Source organism: Vanacampus margaritifer, chromosome 2 (genome assembly GCF_051991255.1).
Source record: "Vanacampus margaritifer isolate UIUO_Vmar chromosome 2, RoL_Vmar_1.0, whole genome shotgun sequence".
Taxonomy (NCBI): Eukaryota; Metazoa; Chordata; class Actinopteri; order Syngnathiformes; family Syngnathidae; genus Vanacampus; species Vanacampus margaritifer.
The window spans coordinates 52,384,306-52,404,429 of NC_135433.1; the positions used below are offsets into that span (position 1 = coordinate 52,384,306).

The 20,124-nt window shown below is 39.8% G+C and overlaps 2 protein-coding genes across 4 annotated transcripts; one reads left to right on the plus strand and one right to left on the minus strand.

The window, feature by feature from the left end:
* The first annotated feature begins 2,120 nt into the window (after positions 1–2,120).
* Positions 2,121–16,869, plus strand: LOC144044190 (tetratricopeptide repeat protein 39A). 2 transcript variants are annotated; one of them, XM_077558442.1, is made up of 18 exons: positions 2,122–2,506; positions 4,330–4,437; positions 7,106–7,237; positions 7,514–7,569; positions 8,081–8,148; positions 8,222–8,286; positions 8,530–8,629; positions 8,713–8,778; positions 8,886–8,994; positions 9,096–9,163; positions 11,540–11,599; positions 12,130–12,291; positions 12,582–12,673; positions 14,481–14,601; positions 14,674–14,785; positions 14,878–14,992; positions 15,254–15,370; positions 16,439–16,869. In XM_077558442.1, exons 1-18 carry the CDS (start codon positions 2,472–2,474, stop codon positions 16,545–16,547), a joined length of 1,695 nt encoding a protein of 564 aa, XP_077414568.1. In that variant the 5' UTR covers positions 2,122–2,471; the 3' UTR covers positions 16,548–16,869. The 2 variants fall into 2 exon arrangements, with proteins under 2 accessions (XP_077414569.1, XP_077414568.1); XM_077558443.1 differs by lacking the exon at positions 11,540–11,599 and having other exon boundaries at positions 2,121–2,506.
* Positions 16,870–16,991: 122 nt separating this feature from the next.
* gadd45gip1 (growth arrest and DNA-damage-inducible, gamma interacting protein 1) lies at positions 16,992–19,817 on the minus strand. 2 transcript variants are annotated; one of them, XM_077558445.1, is made up of 3 exons: positions 19,406–19,817; positions 17,904–18,072; positions 17,314–17,538 (listed from the first exon to the last, which is right to left on the minus strand). In XM_077558445.1, exons 1-3 carry the CDS (start codon positions 19,804–19,806, stop codon positions 17,461–17,463), a joined length of 648 nt encoding a protein of 215 aa, XP_077414571.1. In that variant the 5' UTR covers positions 19,807–19,817; the 3' UTR covers positions 17,314–17,460. The 2 variants fall into 2 exon arrangements, with proteins under 2 accessions (XP_077414570.1, XP_077414571.1); XM_077558444.1 differs by lacking the exon at positions 17,904–18,072 and having other exon boundaries at positions 16,992–17,538.
* Positions 19,818–20,124: the final 307 nt, after the last annotated feature.

A 20,124-nucleotide genomic window follows, 5' to 3' on the forward strand; every position in this document is an offset into this window, starting at 1 on the left:
CTTCCAGACGTCCCTTAAAAAGTTCAAAAACAGGGCGGGCGGGAACCTGACACATCCCTCAAGACTAGTCCGGGGGACGTCCCGGACGCCAGACGAGGGGAGCCCGGCGGCGCCGATCCGGAGGGCGCCCCGGACGCCACACCGGAACAGGCCGATCCGGAGGGCGCCCCGGACGCCACACCGGAACAGGCCGATCCGGAGGGCGCCCCGGACGCCACACCGGAACAGGCCGATCCGGAGGGCGCCCCGGACGCCACACCGGAACAGGCCGGCCGACGAGGTGCGAAGACTTGAGGCGGCCGACGAGGCGCGAAGACTTGAGGCGGCCGACGAGGCGCGAAGACTTGAGGCGGCCGACGTGGCGCGAAGACCTGGGGCTGCGGCGGCCGACGTGGCTCGGAGACCTGGGGCTGCGGCGGCCGACGTGGCTCGGAGACCTGGGGCTGCGGCGGCCGACGTGGCTCGGAGACCTGGGGCTGCGGCGGCCGACGTGGCTCGGAGACCTGGGGCTGCGGCGGCCGACGTGGCTCGGAGACCTGGGGCTGCGGCGGCCGACGTGGCTCGGAGACCTGAGGTTTCGACAGGCATGGTTTGGGGACTTGGGCCCTCGGTTGACGAGGTTCGGAGACTTGAAGGTGCGGCAGGCGTGGCTCGGGGACTTGAAGCTGCGGAGCCGGAGCCTCATCAGCCTGCCACCATGGGGAGTGAGGAGCAATAGGGAGACTATAACCCGAGGATACCGAGAGTGAAGGATCGTGACGTAAACTAACGGGAGTGGGTAAGGAACCAGGTAAAGGGGAAACTATGTCATGACGTGGCGCTAACGGTGGGCTATGAGGTGCAGGCGATGGGGACCGGTGTGGTGAATACGGCGGAGACCCAGGTGAGGAGGGGTGACATGACCCGGTGTCGAAATAATCCCTAAATGAAAACTGTGAAGAAAACATGTGGGGAACTAAGGTGGTGAAAAAGTCCAATTCGGAGTCAGATTTGGAACTGTAATCCGTAAGTGCATTAATGGGAAAGGGACCTTCATTTTCATCATCGGAGATGTCAGAGTCTAAAAAACATTGAGGCGACAAAATGGTGTCGTAGGGCAGAGACTTGAGTGTGTTCTGCTGATCGCGTGAAAGGGGAAGAGAAGACAAATACCACGAAAAGGAGTTTACTTGGATGGAATGGGATTGGATGGCAGGCTGACGGTGCTTCCGTGTCGACCGACGACGAGCCGGTCGCCTACGGGAGCGTCCCGCTGGGTCTGATCTTGGTCGGTTCATTCTGTCATTAGGGTGGGGGCTTTAGGACCCAGATGCGGGAAGGCAGAGCAAGGAGGCAGAGGTGCAGTCCAAAAAAGAGGTTTTAATTTCTAATCAAAAAGCTACCTTCAAAGTGCAAAATAAACGGAACTAACAAAACATGAAGCTAAACATGGCAAAACAACTTAGGCAAAACTAACAGCATGACATGGATCCTGATAAGGCAAAAAGGTCAGCGTGACGTGGCGAATGACTTACGACAGTGGCAACAACAACAAAACATGAACTTGAACTATGACTTGGGAGGGAACAAATAACAATAACAAATAGGCAGCATGACATGAGGAAAGACATACAAATCACAATGAACCGACACAGACAGAGACAGGGGGGAGACAACCGACTAAATACACCAACACTAATGACATAACAAGACACACCTGGCTGAGGGCACTGATTGGATGACACATGAGGGTAATGGGAAAAGGTGGACACAATCAGGGATCAGGGTTGACAAAGACACCAAACAAGGAAGGGCAAGTGACCTGAAATGAGAAGAGTCAGACTTTTCACAATAAAACAGGAAATGACAAGACAAGGGGAAAACACAAGGAAAACAGAAGCTAAACATGACAGGGAGTAAACAAGACTGAAAATAAACATGACATGTGTATATATATATATATATATATATATATATATATATGTGTGTGTGTGTGTGTGTGTGTGTATATATGTATAAATATATATATATATATATATATATATATATATATATGTATGCACACAATATTTAATGCTATTAATACAATACCATTTTTGTGTGGCAATGTCGTCAGCTGCTTCAGCCAACGTCGTGCCCGTGCCACAACTGGCCAGCCGGTTGGACCGGACCACGTTGGACCAGTGACGTTATTGTACACACTCGATTATTCTAAGATCTCCTACTTCATTTGCCGTACGTGTGAAACAGAGGAGGAGTTAAGTGCTAAGTTAAGTGTTAAGAGTTAACACATGACAGCGCTGAATACCTGTGCTCCCGACTCGAGCTCATACAACAGGAAACTGGCGAAATAAATGCCAACACTCGGACTGCGTTTGGACCCGCTCGGGAGCTTGATTTTAAGGCGCAGATAAAGTGATCAATGCGTCTTGGCTGGCTGCAGTGTGTGAGAAGTGCACAGGTCCTAGCAGGTGTAGCAGCTGGGAGAGAACATGTCCAATGGAAAACACGAGAATGCTGCTCACAAGTGAGTACAACTCAAAAGAAAAGTTCAAATCCACGAGAGCTCGACTTTCTTCACTTTTGTGCAGTAGTCGTGGCATTTAGGCTTGTGCTACCTGCGCAACAAGTAAAGGAAAGAACGTTGTTTCAATAACCGGTAACCACAAAAGGCTGTTTCCTGCTTATCTGGCAACGCTCAATGTTTTCTTGTTCCACATGCCAGATAAAAAATAATACATCAACTTTAACTCTTTGGCCGCTTATACCGTTAAATGATTTTGTATGTTTATCGTTGTGCAGTGGGGGACGTTAGTGCTCATGACTGACAAAGGCCCTACAAAATAGTACAGGGAACCCGTTTATTCTGCCGGATACGTTCCAGACTCTCCTGTATCTAGTACAAATCCGCCTTTAAATGACATAATTATAAATCATTGTACTCATGCCTCGCAATATGAATCCTCGCACACGCACTAAAAAATTTCATAACTACATTATTTTTTTTGTATACAATTAATACTTTTAGAACAAATTTTTCCACTTGCTGTCGACTGAAGATGGCATCACATGTGCTGAAGAAGTAGGTAACGACCAATCATAGCTCACCTGTTTTCTGGGTTTAGTCAACAATGTGAGCCATGATTGGTCGTTACTTCCTCAGCAGAGGTGATGTCATCTTCAGTCGAAAACAAGTGGAAAAAATTGTTTTTTAAAGGTGTTAATTGTTCATGAAAAACAATAATGAAGTTGCCACTTTAATTATAGACAAAATATTAACTTTTTACTGCTGAAAATAGCTTAATGAGTCTAGTATCACTTTAAAGGAGATAGGTTGGCGACTTTTTCTGCCGCCTCTTCTTGCTCTTAATTGAATCCATGCTACATTTCTTCCAGTACGTCTCATTACTGATCAGCATTTGTGACACAACGTGGTTCCACACTGAAGAACCACAACTCAAAATTCGGACTTGCTTGTATACTGTGAAAATGATTGCTTAAAAATCCTCCATAAGAGGAGGCGCGAAAGATGAAAAATATAGCAAGGGAATCATTGCGTTTTCAATTTGTGCCAATGACCGCAACGCAACACAGCCGAGATGTAACGGGTTTGACTATTCGGCCCTCCTGAAGTGTCCTCTCCCTACTTGGGAACTGAAAAAGTGAAAAATACTAATATATATATATATATATATATATATATATATATTTTTTTTTTTTAAAGTGTGCAAATTATTCAACTTTCAAAATGCAATATGACGAATAAATACCGAAGTGTTGATTATAAACGGCATTCATACTCACAATGCACTCCGGTAGCACACGTGGGTGTGTTAGGAAATACACTCTAAGCGTGTTCCTTCATTCAGACCATTTGGAAACTCGGAACGTTGTTCAAATGTGCCATTAGGGTCTTCACAATGTCACGAAATACGGAGCCTGTGCATTGCAGCTAAAGGAAATTACATCAAACCCACAAATGCTTGAATAATATTTTCTATTAACATAAACAATAATAAATGTTTTTTTAAATCATTTTTTCAAAATGAACTACAAAATGCCCACCTTTAGTTGCACTATTACTTAAAGGGAGGCTACAGGAACATTTTAATGTGTACTAGTACTACATAGACAATACAGTACATGTAGATATTCTACAGCACAAATGAAAATTGAGCATGATTTCAGCTCTTGCCTTGGATGTCTTTAAATTGCGCAGGTGTGCTCAATGTTGCGGCCGGTGAGTGAGCATTATAAAAATGGATCCTCTCTTTATCTTGTGTGCATGTATGTGCACAATCATAAATTCACAGTATCCATCCTCATATCCCCTTTTTTGTATATTTTTAGCAACTCCTCGCAGATGACCCTAGACGAGAGCCTGGATGAGTGCATGGAGGCCCTGGATCTCTTCCTAAACAATCACTTCAATGAGAGTCTGGAGAAGCTGCGGTCCAAGTACAACAAAAACTGATTTAGATGTTTCTACTAACTTTGGGTTGAGAATACAATCACGTGTTAGAAGGAGGTTCATAAATTGGGCCGCAGGTGATGCTAAGAACGGTGATATACGAAGCAATGCGCCTTTTGTTAGATGGCTTACAAGTGTAGCTCAGCTAAGCGTCGATTCTCCAGGATATTATGTGTTTGCTGAAGCTGACGCCCGAGGTCTGACTGATTCAACAGCCAAAGAACGGCAGCCCTGTTAAATAAACATTATGCTGTGAGATAGCAGCAGTGGTGTGACACCTTCAAAGAAAATTACTATTCATTTAAAAGGTTTCAAATAAGTTTTCACTAACCTTGACTAACCAATCCAAAGTCTACCTCATGTCTTGCCCAAAACAATTTGAAATGCGCGCCAGCTCGCTTGTGACGTGCTGGAAAAATGATGGATCGATGACTTCATGGATTTTACCATGCAACATACTTTATAGTACAGTCAAAAACTATAACTAATGCAGTAGCTTGTATGGAAAACCGTTGTTGTTTTTTTAGAATGTAAATTGATAAGCAGGGCTGGATTGGCCATCTGGCATTCAGGGCAGATGCCCGGTTGGGCCAGCCTCTTTTGGAGCCGATGCAGTGCTTTTTAATTATTACTTTTCTACATTTTCCCCAAAGAGACTGGCCCACAATTTAGAGGGACCAGTCCGTAAATCCATTTCAAATATAGATAGCAAACTGAAACATCATCTGGCAAGATTGGGCTGGGCCGGGGCTAAGTCAAAATGCCAGGGTCGATTTTTTTGTGTGTGTGTGTGTGCTAGTCCAGACCTCTTGAAAGGTATAGGAAAGGTGAGAAAAAGCAGCAATGAATATTTGGGGGTTTAGTAAAAAAAAAAAAACATGACAAGGTGTCAAGGGAATAGCTGTTATACTATATAAGGGAATCTTGAGTGGCAGATGTGTGTTAAGGCCTAGATACACCAAAGATGTGATCGATGTGGTAAATAGACAGCGTTTACATTTAAATGTGTTTTTTGTTTTTTAAATAGTCGCCGTTCCTCCACCTCGGCCCGACGTCCTCGGAGCGATAGTAATTCAATCATAGCGGTGGACTCACCAGCGACAGTCCAGGTCTCCGTTAAGCAGAGGAAATCCAAGTTGTTGGAATGGAAAAATTCCCTCAAAATAAACGTTTTGTTTGTCAATGACCTCGCATTTAACAGCGCTATCCTTGTGGAAGCAGCACGGGTGCATGGCCCTTCTGTCCGGCAGTCTCGAGGAAGCTCCTTTAGAAGCTGGAGGTTGGCACTGCGTCCAAAATGTGGAGGGCAGCACGGCCGAAGCTTTTCAGGTGAACCGACGATCGGTCGAAGCCAGTAGTCGACAGGGTCTAGGATATGCCACAAAGGAGTACATCCATGCGTTCGGGAACGAGTAGGGGACGGAGCTTGTTCCAGCGCCTGTTTTCACTTTCAGCTGGCCGCCGCATTTACCCCGGCGCCGCTGTCAACACCGGTATAAGATTTTCATATCTCGCCCCCGTAAAGAGGTTGCCTTTAGAAATAATGACTACCACCACTGATAATAGGGAGGGGAATTACTTCGTGCGCATGCGCTGAAGGTACGTAATAGTCTGTGTCAGTGTGGTGTATATATAACAGCTGGATTTTGGAAATATGCAAAATCCAGCTGTTTTTAATTTATCTCAGTGGGTGGCCATTTTGCCACTTGCTGTTGAGTGAAAATGACATCACACAACGAATGGATAGACATAGTATATGAGATATTTAAGATGGAAAGAATACATTTTAAAAGTTTAAATACTGTACTGTACTGTAAATGTAAAAATATAAATTAAAATAGGAATTTTCTGTTTTTGGAGCTTGGGAACAGATTAATTGCATTTACATTGTTTCCTATGAGAGAAATATATATTTACTAGTGTTGTTTCAATACCGTTTTTTGGCCCCTGATACCGAATCCGATACCCAGCTTTGCAGTATCGGCCGATGCCGATACCATACCAATACCTAAGTTTTTTTCTCAACATGAAAAAGCTGTCCTGCTATTGGTTCAGAGCATTCAAGGGCCAATAGGATATCTTAGCTCAGCATGCAGTGAACATGTCACACATCAGTGAATGTCGTGCATGAACAAGACACAAGATGCTGTATCCAAAGTCCTACATTAGCATCAGAATTAATGGTATCGGCATGTTACTTGTTAGTACTCACAGATACCGATACCACTGTTTTAATGCAGTATTGAGGCCTCTGCCGATACCGGAACAACACTAGTATTTACATCATTTTTCTACACGACGTGCCGACGTCTGGGTGAACGCCACAGAGGGTAGGCGTCGGTCACATTTGGCCGACGCCTGATTGGTGTATCTAGGCCTTTAGACGAGTCCAGAACATGTATGAGAAAGTTAAGACAGTAGTGAGATGAGCTGCTGGAGTGATGAAAGATTTCAAAATAGAGGTGGGCAGATGACATTGTGATTGCTGTTGGAAGAAGGTAACAGGTGGAAACAACCTAGAGAGGACAGAACATGGACAAAGATGACCAAATTTTGTCTTCGTTTTAATGCCTAGTTCCACTAAAGGTGTATTATGTGACCAACAGAAAAGAAAACCTGCTTTATGATATGTCTGTTGTTGTATTTCCTATGCAGAGTGTCTGAGAGTATGTACCATGCGCTCATCTATGCCACAATCCTGGAAATGCAGGCCATGATGACTTTCCAGCATGATGACATATGCAGTGCTGGAGCTACCATGAAGAGTGCTCAGGATGTCTGTCAAAGGTCTGTTTTTCTCCTCAATCTAAAATAATGTAAACAGTGCTTGTTTACATTTGAAGAGCACATTTAACAACTTGACTGTTATACTATATTACAGAGCCATCATGATTCTGTTATATAGGCTATAAAAATCAAATCACACGGGTGCAATTATAATTACTCCAGGCGTGCTATTTGGAATGCTTGTATGGCAATACACAATGGAGCTGCAATGTGAGTGAGTGGCTTGCATATGGTATCGTAAGATACATTTGTGTTGATATTGTAACACTGTTTCAGGTTTCGCCGTAAATCTCCAAATTTAGTAAAGTCAAATGGGGAGCCGATCACTGAAGGTAAACAGTAATTATTTCATTTTTTAAGTTTTCCCCCCTACAATTCAGATGGGAAATAAAGTCAAAAAATGTCTTTACCCTTGTAAAACTCCACATCTTTGTATCTGAATTCCCAGATGACTTTTTTTTTTCATGGGTGGAATATATTAAGGTGCATTTCCCTTTTATGTGGAAAATTAAGCATAACAACCAACATTATTGTTGTTTTACAATATTTGTTGTTTTTTAGTGTTGATTTTTGTAAGTTATGTTCGATATCAGACACACAGTAATATACAATGATGGCAAAATATGCAAATGAAAACTATTATTGACGATTCCAATAATGATGAAGCCCAACAGGATATGTATATTTATGTTTCAACATGAAAAAACACTGTGTGCTTTGCAATTATGAAAATGAATATAAAGCAGGCAAATACTTAGGATACTCATTTGTTTATACGTAGTGTAAGTCTTTGTAAGTTTATTATTCTATTACTGTGTGTAATATTCTTCCATGCATGTTTAGAGCAGCTCCATGCTGAAGTGTGTTTTGCAGAATGCCAACTACAAAGAGCTGCTCTCACCTTCCTACAGGTATAGTGAGATGTCTTCATTTATCTCAATTAGCCTTAAGAGCCAAATGACAGCACAAAATACGTCTTTGCAGGATGAGAACATGGTGAGTTTTATCAAAGGTGGGATCAAAGTTCGCAACAGTTACCTGATTTACAAGTAAGTAGCTCTACATGCAGTACATACAATAATATGTAGTTCGAATATGCACAATGCAACTGTGAATGTTGATCTACACGATGGGCCTTAAGATAAGATGTAAGACGATAAATTTAAGATCTGGTCTGATTAGTTTGTGTCCTAATACTTTTGTCATATCGTGTACACAGTTCCTTTATTCAATTATGTTAAATGCTATGCTGCTGACGGCCCTTTTCTGATATTGTTCACTTTGTCTTCCAGAGACTTGCATTCCTATGTCAAATCTCAAACATGTTTTAAAGGAGCCAGCCACAGTCACTTAGAGGGTGGGATTTCTTTTGGAATAGGAGCATTTAATTTGGTATGATTTCACTATACCGTACTTAGATCTTTTGAATGTATTTAACTTATGCATACTTAATTTTATTTTCTGACTTTTTTTAGACACTTTCTTTATTTCCGCCACGAATACTAAAAGTATTAGAGTTTGCAGGCTTCTCAGGCGATAAGGTACGTGACAGATGCATTCCATCGTGTCCAAAGCATGGCGCAACTCTCATTTTCATATTGATGAATGTATAGATTGCACAGTGATCTCATCCATATGCCTGTTTAAGGAATACGGTTTGTCCCTGCTTGATGATGGTGCCACAGCCTTGAATCTGCGTTCCATGCTGTGTGCTCTGCTATTGCTTTGTTACTACACCTTCCTCACGTTCATACTAGGTATGGCTCCTCCCCATATAATCCTTATATGTCTATCGCTCACTCCTGTTTTGAGTGATGTGTAAAAAGTTTCATATCTCCTCCTCCTCTTGCGCTCTCAGGAACAGGTGAGGGACATGTAATAGAAGCTGAAAGACTGCTGAAAATATTCCGGCTCCGCTATCCACGGGTGAGTGCGGAATCCCAAAGAGCTTGACCAAAGACAAAAACCTTTAGCATTGTGGAGTGGGAGAAATAATACCATTTTAACTCATTCACTGCCATTGACGGCTATATACGTCTAAAAAAAATCATTTTAACTATTTCTATTAGTTTAAAATTTTTCCCCAATTTTGTTAATAAGAGTATGAAAACCTAGGGGGAAAAATATTGTACATTTAGAACGGATATCAAATTTGTGATCGTGAATTAACTAGTGAAGTCATGCAATTAATATACGATTAAAAATGTAATTACCTGATACCCCTAATTTTTAATAAACTTTTCTTTAAAAAAAAAAAAGAAAAGAAAATATTATTTAATAATAATAATAATAATAATAATAATTAAAATTACTTCTTTTTTTAAAGAAGAAGGAAAGATTATTAAAAATTAAGGGCGTCAGCGATTAAAATTTTCGTAATTAATCACAAGGCTTCAGTTAACTCACGATTAATCCCAAATTTTATATCTGTTCTAAATGTACCATATATTTTTTATTAGGTTTTCATACTCTTGTTAACAAAAGTGGAAAAAATGTTAAACTAATAGAAATAGTTCAAATGAATTTTTGACATCTATAGCCGTCAATGGCAGTGAATGAGTTAAATGCAATTCTAACAGACTAGATAAACCCTGGCCTAGATCCATGTTTTTATTCTAATGTTCACCAAAGTGTAAAAGGATCTTTTCTGTGTAACCTGATAGCTAACTAATTAGCTAACTGTTAAAAATCCGGAAGATAGACATTGGGATATGTGATTGTTGCGGTTGTCAATAATTACTCACTTCTAGTTCTATATAAGAGAACGGAGTAATAAGACAATAGACATAAGACAAGGCATGGGCCGATATTAGATTCTGACAGTATGATAACCTTGAGCAAAAATATTGTACTATCATGGTATTAAAATAACTCAAAATTACCATAAAAATAAAAATTTAAAAAATTGGTCAGTAAAAACAGCATTTAAAAAACAAAATATAGAATATTTAGTACAGAAAAAACATGTATCATGATAACGTTAAATAAATTAATAGATGTTAACATTCTTCTAAGTCACAGGGTCCCATTGCTGGTGATCTATTTTTACAAAAGTCCCAAAGGGTATTCGTGTTGTCCCCAGGGCTAACTAGTACTGGCTGGCACCTATTTTTTTTCTTAGTTTGTTTTTAGGACAATGCACATTAATCAGTGCAAAAAGGCATCTATGTTTGCAGTATCTCTGTCTTGCTCCCTACCCTCTCCTCCTCCGTTACGCTCCAGGAAGGAGAAAAAAGTTACCATAATTGGAGGCAATTAACTTCAAATAGGCGGCTTTTTTACTCAGCACTGGGTCATTGTATGTCAATTCACACACTCTCACCGGGGATGTCAAAAGAAAGAATCCAAAGTCTCCTAGTTTAAATGGTTTACAAGTTATGGCCTTTCAAAATGTTCTTGCCACGCCCACATTTGGGATCCAAGAATTCCACACAAAATTTTGGACCATATTGGAGGCTCTCATCATTTGTTTTAGGACGTGTACAGATATGTAAATTGTTATATCTACTGTATGTATTCTGACAATGTCTATCATCTGCACTTAAAAAACTAGCACAGGTGTACAATTTTTAAAGATATTAAGCCTTTAAAAGTGGATTTTTTAAATAAAACAATACATTTTGATTACATTTAGGGGGTCCATATCTTGGAAAAGTTTTTCGTTGGTGGGGTTTGCCTATTCATGTTTCTGCAAGTAAAAACAGACGCACCTAATTAAATACTGAATAGGCTAAATATCGTTTAGCGTTCTTTTAACATAATAAGGCACTAATCTAATGGTATAAAAATCAGGCACATTGAAAGGATATCACTGGGGAGGTTTTGGGGATTTGTGTGAATTGACACGGAATGACCCCTCTGCAAGCAGTCAATCATGTCTTAAAACCACGGTAAATTGTCAAACCGGTAATTGGCCTATGCCTACACAGATTTGTGTTGTGGTTGTCGTAAGCCAAACCAAATGATTCAGAACATTTCTGAGAATTCCTAATTTGAGATTTTCCACACCCTGATTCAGCTTTTTTTTTTTTTTTTGCATCGTTATGTAATTTCCCTCTTTTTATTTTACAACCTGTTCAACTCCATGTGACTTCACAATCCTTGTGTCCGCTCCTACTGCACACATGCCTGCCCATCCCACAGAACAAACTTGACATTCTGACCACAATGTGTACAAATTCATGGGAATGCCATTAAATACATGAAACAAATGTACACTAAGGTGTGTGTTCATGCAGTAAAGTGGCTGCTGGTGGATGACTAGTAGCCTTAATTAATATACAAATTTATATTTCTGCACAGGGAGCAATATTCCTCTTCTTTGCTGGCAGGGCAGAGGAGATGAAAGGAAACATTGATGAGGTGTGTGTATGTGTGTATGCCTTTGTCGTGAAATCTTCCAGGAACAGTTCTGAAAAGAAAGAATTTCCTGTTCTTGTTCATTTCCTGTGTGCCAAAGAGTCTGTTGATCTTACAAAAGTTGCATTATGTTAGCCACTCATCCACCACAACATTCGAATGAGAAGTTCAATCAAAATGTCTGCCTTTTTCAATGACAATTATTAGTATTGATTGATCAATGTGTGATATTTTTTTTTGAGTGGTGCTTGGCATCTTTGCCTCACATTTCGGAGGTTGTGGATTCAAATCTTAACATGTTCTCCCCCCGTGCTCGCATGGGCTTTCTCCGGGTACTCCTACATACCCAAAACATGCATATTAGGATAATTGAAGACGCTGCCTGTTGGCACGCATGGTTTAATCATATGTTAGTAAAGGCAGAAATGAAACACAAATGTCAGCTTTTCCAGTTGTAAGGTGAGCTGCACACAGCTTAAGGATAACATGAATGTCAAATGAAATATGACTTTTGCATGTCCTAATGTCACCAGGCGGTTGCTCTATTTGAAGAGGGCTGCAAGGCCCAGCAAGCATGGAAGCAGTTCCACCACATGTGCTACTGGGAGCTGATGTGGTGCTTTACTTACAAGCGAGCATGGAAGATGGCCTATTTCTATGCCGACCTACTGAGCAAGGAAAGCCGCTGGTCTAAGGTGCACACAAGAAACCAATATTGTTGTCGTTATCCTATGCTAGTGCTACTTCTTGGCTACTGCAAGTGCAAAGGGGTACCAGTTTCATACACACTTCTGAAATCAAACATATACTCAAATCACCTTTCATTTTCAAATAATCACTTATACAACATTCCTAGAAAATCACAATGGTGAGCTATTTTTAGAACAGGCATGTTCCTTAGGGCTACCTGACACGCGCAGGCCCCATATTGGTGGTGCCTGTTCTAGTGACTGTCACATCTAAGAATGCAATTTGTTTGTGCTAGGCCATGTACATCTACATGAAAGCTGCTTATCTCAGCATGCTGCCAAAGGAAGAGGAACGCCCCTTTGGAGAGGATGAGGTGGATCTCTTTAGGTTAGTGATTCCCAACCAGGTTGCTTTGACACCCGAAAGCCCGTATCCCACTTGATGGGCAAACATTTGCAACGCAGGTGGCAGTGTAGGCACTGTCTGGATGTGTCAAAAACATCTCCCACATCCATCCACGGCAACTACAGGACAATTCAACAGCAATGCAAAGGAAAAAAGCTACATTAAGGGACAGTGTGTAGAATGTAGTGCCATCTAGTGGTGAACTAATAGAATGCAATGAGTAAGGTTAAAGGGGAAGTCAACCCCCATTTTTGTGTGTGACAATAATATGTTCTATATGCAGCCCCACTAGTCTAAACACGACTTTCTGATTAATATTGCATTTGTGGAATATCCAAAATCCAGCTGTTTTTAATCCATCTCAGTGGGTGGCCAATTTGCCACTTGCTGTTGAGTGAAAATGACATCACACAACGAATGGATAGACATAGTATATGAGATATTTAAGATGGAAAGAATACATTTTAAAAGTTTAAATACTGTACTGTACTGTAAATGTAAAAATATAAATTAAAATAGGAATTGGGAACAGATTAATTGCATTTACATTGTTTCCTATGGGAGAAAATATTTCGGAGGTTTAACAATTCGGACTTTGAACACTTCGCAGGAACGAATTATGTTCAAACTTTGAGGTGCCACTGTATATGTATATGCACTTCGGGTGAGGATGTATGTATAAATGTGTATATACTTTTTTTTATATATATATGTGTGTATATATATATATGTGTATATGTATATATGTATGTGTATATATATATATGTGTATATGTATGTATATGTGTGTATATATATATATGTGTGTATATATATATATATGTGTGTATATATATATATATATATGTGTGTGTGTATATGTATGTGTATATATGTGTATGTGTATTTATATATATATATATATATATATATATATATATATATATGGTAAACCCCACTTGTTATGGTTCAACGTGTTAAGTATTTGCTTTTGATTGTTGTGGAAAAAAACAGGATCCTTGTTAATCTGGATTTGTTAGTGTTGAATACCTGTTTATGTAATTGAGATAATTGTGATGTGTAACATTAAGTGAAGGTATACTGATTGATTGATTTGGATCAGTGAAACCAAATAATAAAGTAATTTAAAAAAAATAAAAGAAAATGACATCACAGCTGCTCCCGTCTCAGGTAACAACCAATCACAGCGCAGCTTCAGAAAACAGGTGAGCTGTGATTGGTCGTTGCCTGAGCCCTGAGCAACATTGGTCATCTTCAGTTGACAGCAAGTAGCAAAATGGCTGCCCCCTAAATTGGATAAAAACAGCTGGATTTTGCTTCATAACTCGTAGTCCAAAAATGTAATATTAATCAAAATGTCATGTTTATACTAGTGAGGTCACATATAACATATTATTGTCAAGAAATGTTTACGGTTGACTTCCACTTTGAAGGGTGTGCACTACAGGGTCTCAGAGAGATCACACTTTGCAAGCACACCACCAATTACTACGTTCAAAGTTCTTCTCATTTGGGTAACTGTAGCAGCAGAAAGATGGCGGCGAATCATGTCAGCTTCCGGTGAAGCGCAGTGCAACAACCTAGGGAATGTATTTAGTGATTAGTAGACCTATGATTAAAAAAAAATGTTCGTTGGTGCTAATGCTATAGCTAATCGTGACCAGTCCAATCAATCTTTTTTTGTGCCATGGAACATTTCAAATGGTTACGTATTAGTTTTGGTCATGTGGTCTTATGCATATGCCTCGGATTAGCCCTGCTCAAACCCAAGCCTTCCTCTTCTGTTTAGACAAGTACCTGCCTTCAAGCAGAAGATAGCAGGGAAGTCTCCCCCCACTGAAAAATTTGCTATCCGCAAAGCGCGCCGCTACAAAGCCCAGTGCCCGGTCAGGCTAGCAGTGCCAGTGCTGGTAAGCCTTCAAAAACACAGATTCTGGAAGAGAAAAAAAAAGCCTTTACATGTATCCACTGCTTGATTCCAGGAAATGATGTACATGTGGAATGGTTTTAGCATGATCAAAAAACGACCAGAGCTGACTGAAGGCATGATCCAGACTCTAGTGGAGGCTGAGCGTAACCTATTGGAGTCTCCAGGTCCTCACATGTCCCTTTAATTGAAGTTTAACACAACCCCCCCACCCACAAAATATCACATCTATGCTGTTTCTTGTCTTGCATCGTCACAGAGAATGAGTATTCACTGGATGACCGTTGTGTAATCCACCTACTGAAAGGAATGAGTTTGAAAAACCAGGGCCTCCTCCAGGGTGCTGAAGAATGCTTTCAAAAAGTTTGTTCCAGGTGAGTACTTGTTGCTTCCCTTTCAAAAGCTGGTTATTAACACTCCCTCACCACATACCAAGAAACAAGATAACTGTAACCGGAGGGATATTTTCGTCTCCGTCACAAGGAGTTTTGAAATAAGTCGTGAAATAGTGAACACTTATAAAGAGCTTAGCTATCCTTTATATTTTTAAGTCTACATGCGGCTGTTTACAACTTTTAATAAGGGTTCAATTGAATCTTAAACACAGCTGTTAGGTTCTTTCTTTCTTTGTTCAGTGAGAAGAAGCTCAGGTTCGACCACTACCTCATTCCCAACTCCATGGTGGAGCTCAGTCTCCTGTACATTGAACAAGGCCGAAGGGATGAGGCCATCAAACTGCTACACAAGGCCAAGTAAGTTACTTCTATTTAATCAAGTTAGCTGTTCGTATACAGTACTAGAGCAATGCCGTCCGTCATAAGGACAGTGCCTAAAAACAGTGGTCCTCAAAGAGTGGTACAAGTATCACTAGGGTGTGGGAAGCCTATAGTGTTACACAAAAGAATCACTGAATTAAATGTTCAATTTGTGGATAATGTTACAGTGGCTTCAACTTTTTTTCTTTTTTTTTATTCAGTGCAGTACATTTTTTAAAGACATTCAGTTGTATTTATCTTAGTTTGTTTTTCAAACATTGTTTTAGGCACAAATTTTACTCCATTTTTATGTGAAATATATTTTAATTGAATCATTTATGTAATTTGTTTTACTTTCCGATATTTAAGCACAGTGTTAATGTTCAAATGTGCAAATGCAGTGGCTTACAACAATAATCTTAAATGGAATAAAATCACTTATTTTTTTGTGAATACTTGCACTGACTCCACCACAGTATTTTAATTCTGGTCATAAAGGTGGGAGTTGGAGAGCTTAGTATATATATATTTTTTTTAGGTGGTATTGGTTTTAAAAGGAAGGGTTTTTTTTTTTAAAGTCTAGAAGTTTGCCGGTAATAAAATCACTTAATTACAGTAATATTGTCTTCATTTGTTTTATTTATATGAATACAGTGATTTATCTCCCAATAATCCAAACTCCCCCCAAAAAAGTTGAATTTAGTAGGCTTAATTAAAAGTTTCACAAACTAATCAGTATGGGGGTGACTGCCGCTTTGGAGTCCACTGTGCATATCAACAGTTCCACTACGAAACAGTAGAGGGCAGTCTCTGCCTGTTACATTTTTATCAGAGTACCGTACCCTTATGGAACACAAATGTTGCTATAGCATCACGGATTATTTTTTTGATTGGACGCAAATTGACATTATTGCTCATAATCTTCTGTGGTAGGATTTAAAAGTAGAAAATGAATTGTACTTGATGGCAGTTGATTCAAATGTAATACAAGCCACAAATGCCATGTCCCTCTGCCTATTGTATAACCATTGCCATGCACTTAACAGTCCTTCTTTCGACTTGTAGACACAACTATAAAGAATACTCTATGGAATCTCGTACGCAATTCAGGATCCATGCCGCTCTGGCCAAACTGAAGGCTGGCTCTGTCAACGAGGACCAGACTTCTCCGTAGCGAGACACGTTTTATCCCTGGAGACGCTTCATCTGCACCCATTACGACGCTTCCACCGTTTTAGCCAATGCCCACTTTTATTCTTCTATCCATTTTCTTCAAGTAAATGCTGGGTTCAAATTTGGGTTAGTCTTTTTTTGACATTTGATGAAGGTAAGACCCAAGTGGCATCAAACGGTAGAAAAATGTTATATGGTTTTGAATAGAACTTCACTTTTATAAAAGAATACAACCTTATCTATAAAAAAAAACGACATTTCATTGTATGGACTATGTTTACATAACTTGCTTCAACTGTTGATTAAAGCCACTTTAAAGGACATTTACAGTAATTGTATTATTCTGATGATTAATAAGAGACAAGTATACATAGTACATAATCTGAGGTCAAGATGTGTTATGGTGTCAAAAGGTATTACAAAAAGGTAAACGCTCACTCTTAACTCATTTACAATGTTTTTTATTCGATTTATTACACTAATAACACCATAAAGGGCCTATTTGGTTTTCAGGTCTGTTAACATTTTAAACAAAATGCATTATGTACAGAAGTATTTATTATAGTGACAGACTCCACTTTGTAAATTGAGAAAATTTAGCTCTTGTAATTACAGATGAAATTAGAAAACAAAATGAGCACTTAAATGGGCTCATTAAGCGTATAAAATAAAATTTATTAGTAAATTCCATCAATATTGGCTGAGTCCAAGTTTACTTGGAGGTGAAAGGGACTCCTGCCTGCTCCTCTCTCAATCTGCGTTTCATTAGTTTTCTCTTTTTCTTCTCCTCTTTTTCAATTTCGGCAACCATTTCCAAGAATTTGCTGCTGCGGGGGTCCACTGCAAAGCCAAAACGTTCTCTGGCCTCAGCCAGCAACATCTCACGACGCGCCTTCTCCTCTTTTAGCTTCTGTTTAGCTTCGCGCTTCTCTCTGCGCCAGTCGGCGATCATCTTGGGCATTTTGGCCATGTTTTCTGCGATGAGCTTCTCCCTGTGATGGCAACAGAAACGATCATTATAACAGACGTTATTGGAGCTCATCGTTCGATTGACAGTCACCTATTGGATGGCTATTCGTTGCACTTGGATGAACTGCAGCTGTACTCTTTTTAAATACAGTACTGCTATAGCAGCATTTAAGTTGGTCTATGCAAATAAAAAAAGTGTTGAAAGACAAACCCACGTGCTATGATTCAAAAAGCCACATTGTTTATTACTGTGTATATATTTTCATTTTTGCATTCGAAAGTTTTACCTTTTTTGGGGAAAACTTAATAGATTCTTACACCTGTCTACTTTTTTAGTAAACCCATGCACCATTGAAATCAAGGCATCTTGAAAATTAAAGTCCTCCACCTGACTCACAAAGCCCTCCATAACCAGGCTCTCTGCTACCTCTGGAACCTGCGCCATCACCACACCCTTTCCCGTAGCCTCCGCTCCTCTGTTGCCAACCTGTCTCCACCTCAACGGACCTGGGGTGACCGAGTCTTCTCCAATAGCTGCTCCCACCCTCTGGAATGCTCTTCCAAAACATATCCGTAGACTGTAGTCAAGTCAAGTTTATTTATATAGACTTTAATCACACAAGAGTCTCAAAGGGCTTCACATGCCCACAGTTGACAAATATCAACGACATTCCCTAATCGAGCCACAAAAGGGCAAGGAAAAACTAAAAAAAAAAAATAAAAAAAAAACAGGCAAAAAATTAGAAGCAGGCAAAAAATTAGAAACCTTGAGAAGGGACCGCAAATGAGGATGATCAGGTTGCAATGGATGCCCAATGGGCAAACATTTTCATAGTTTTTTATACTAAACATTATTAACTAGAATAGTGCAAAACTCCATTGAAGAAATTGAAGCACAGCAAGAAGACATCAGGGAAGTGGGTCCTCATCCAAATCAAGCCCGCCCCAAATCCAGTACTGACATACTCTTTGAAATCTAACCTCAAAACCCACCTTTTTAGAACTGCCTTTTTTTGGTCCTATGACTTGTTTCTTCTGTTTATTCAACAATATACATTGTTGACGTGTTTTTTTTAGTTGTAAATATTTTTGAAGTCCTTACATTTTTCTTTTGACTTCTTTTTTATCGGTTTTATTTTTGTAAAGTGTCTTAAGAAAAGCACTATACAAATTAAATGTATTATTATTAAAAAGTTAAATTCTTTATATATATTTTTATGTCTTCAATGATGCTAAAATAGGTTATCATCTGGTATAAGCAAATTATACAAATACCAAATTCAGGATGGATGGTTTTGTTGTATACTAAAAGATGCATTACATTTATTTAGTTTCCTTCATGAAAAAAATAGCTTTTAATCCAAACTAAAAACTTTTTTGTTTAAACTAGACGCATGTGTTTAGCTGCTTATGGGCCTTCCAACAGTCATAGGTCATTAAGTTATCAACAATTTTCCTAGAAGCTACACGTCAAACTTAAGGTAACGTTTATAAAAGGCTGTGGATATTTTGCCGTGATTGGCAACTCTCCTAGTAGCGTTACTTTGCCGTGACCGGCTTTGATCGGTCAATCAATCGCCGGACGTGGTTCCTGCCTCACTTCACTCATTCTGTGTCTGTTCATTAAATTTACATTTTGATTTGCCAACTGTTATCGTTATTACTGGCCAAATCATTACCTTCAGAGAATATAGGCTGTTGTTAAGAAATTGAAGTTAAATCACACGATTCACGGCAAAATAGCGCTAAGTGGCGAGTAGCCGGTTATGGCAAAACATCCACTTCGTTTATTTAAAAATAAATAAATAAAAAGGTGGCAATTGGTTACACGGCATGGGGACAGGTGTCCTGCAACAGAAGCGGCGCTATAGCTACGTTAACATCACTCACTTTGCCATGCGTTTGTCAGCCTCCTCCTTTTGCTTGGCCGCGATATTCTTCAACATGACATCTAACGGAGGATGCCATTCATTTTCCTCAGCGATAATCTTGTCCAGTTCTGCGTGGCTGGGCCAAAGCGACGCAGGGTCAATTCCGGACGCCAAGCCGTAGCGACCGTACAGCTTCATATCGTATTTGCTCGTCTTCTGCCATTCCGGCGTCCTCTCGCTGCTCTTGTCTGGAATATAGGGATCGCGAAGATTCCGCTTCAGAGGTTTTGGGTTATACGATGCCGTCTGCAGTAGAATCCCGCTCGGATAGCTCGCAGAATTTAGAGTTTTGGGTGCTGAAATCCCCTTAAATGTGTTACAGATCACCAGCGTCCTCCTGCAGAGAACGGACGCGGCCATTTTCCTTTAACCTCACAAAGGACCCTGCGCTGATAGGTGGCTTCAAAAGTGCCTGTTTTTTTTTTTTTTTTTTACATTTTTCACCGCATTTTAGCACATTACTGTATAGTATATATTGTAGACAGGACAGTAAATATAAAAATAAATCTTACAAAAATAATTCATGTAGATCAATGAAAACTGACTCCATAGTGTAACAGTTTTCTTTAGATTATTTTAATCAATGTGATTTAATAAATATAAATACAATACAGTACTGTACAGTCAATTTCAATGGATATTCCAGTTTTCCTCCGACATTACTGAATTACAGAGTGG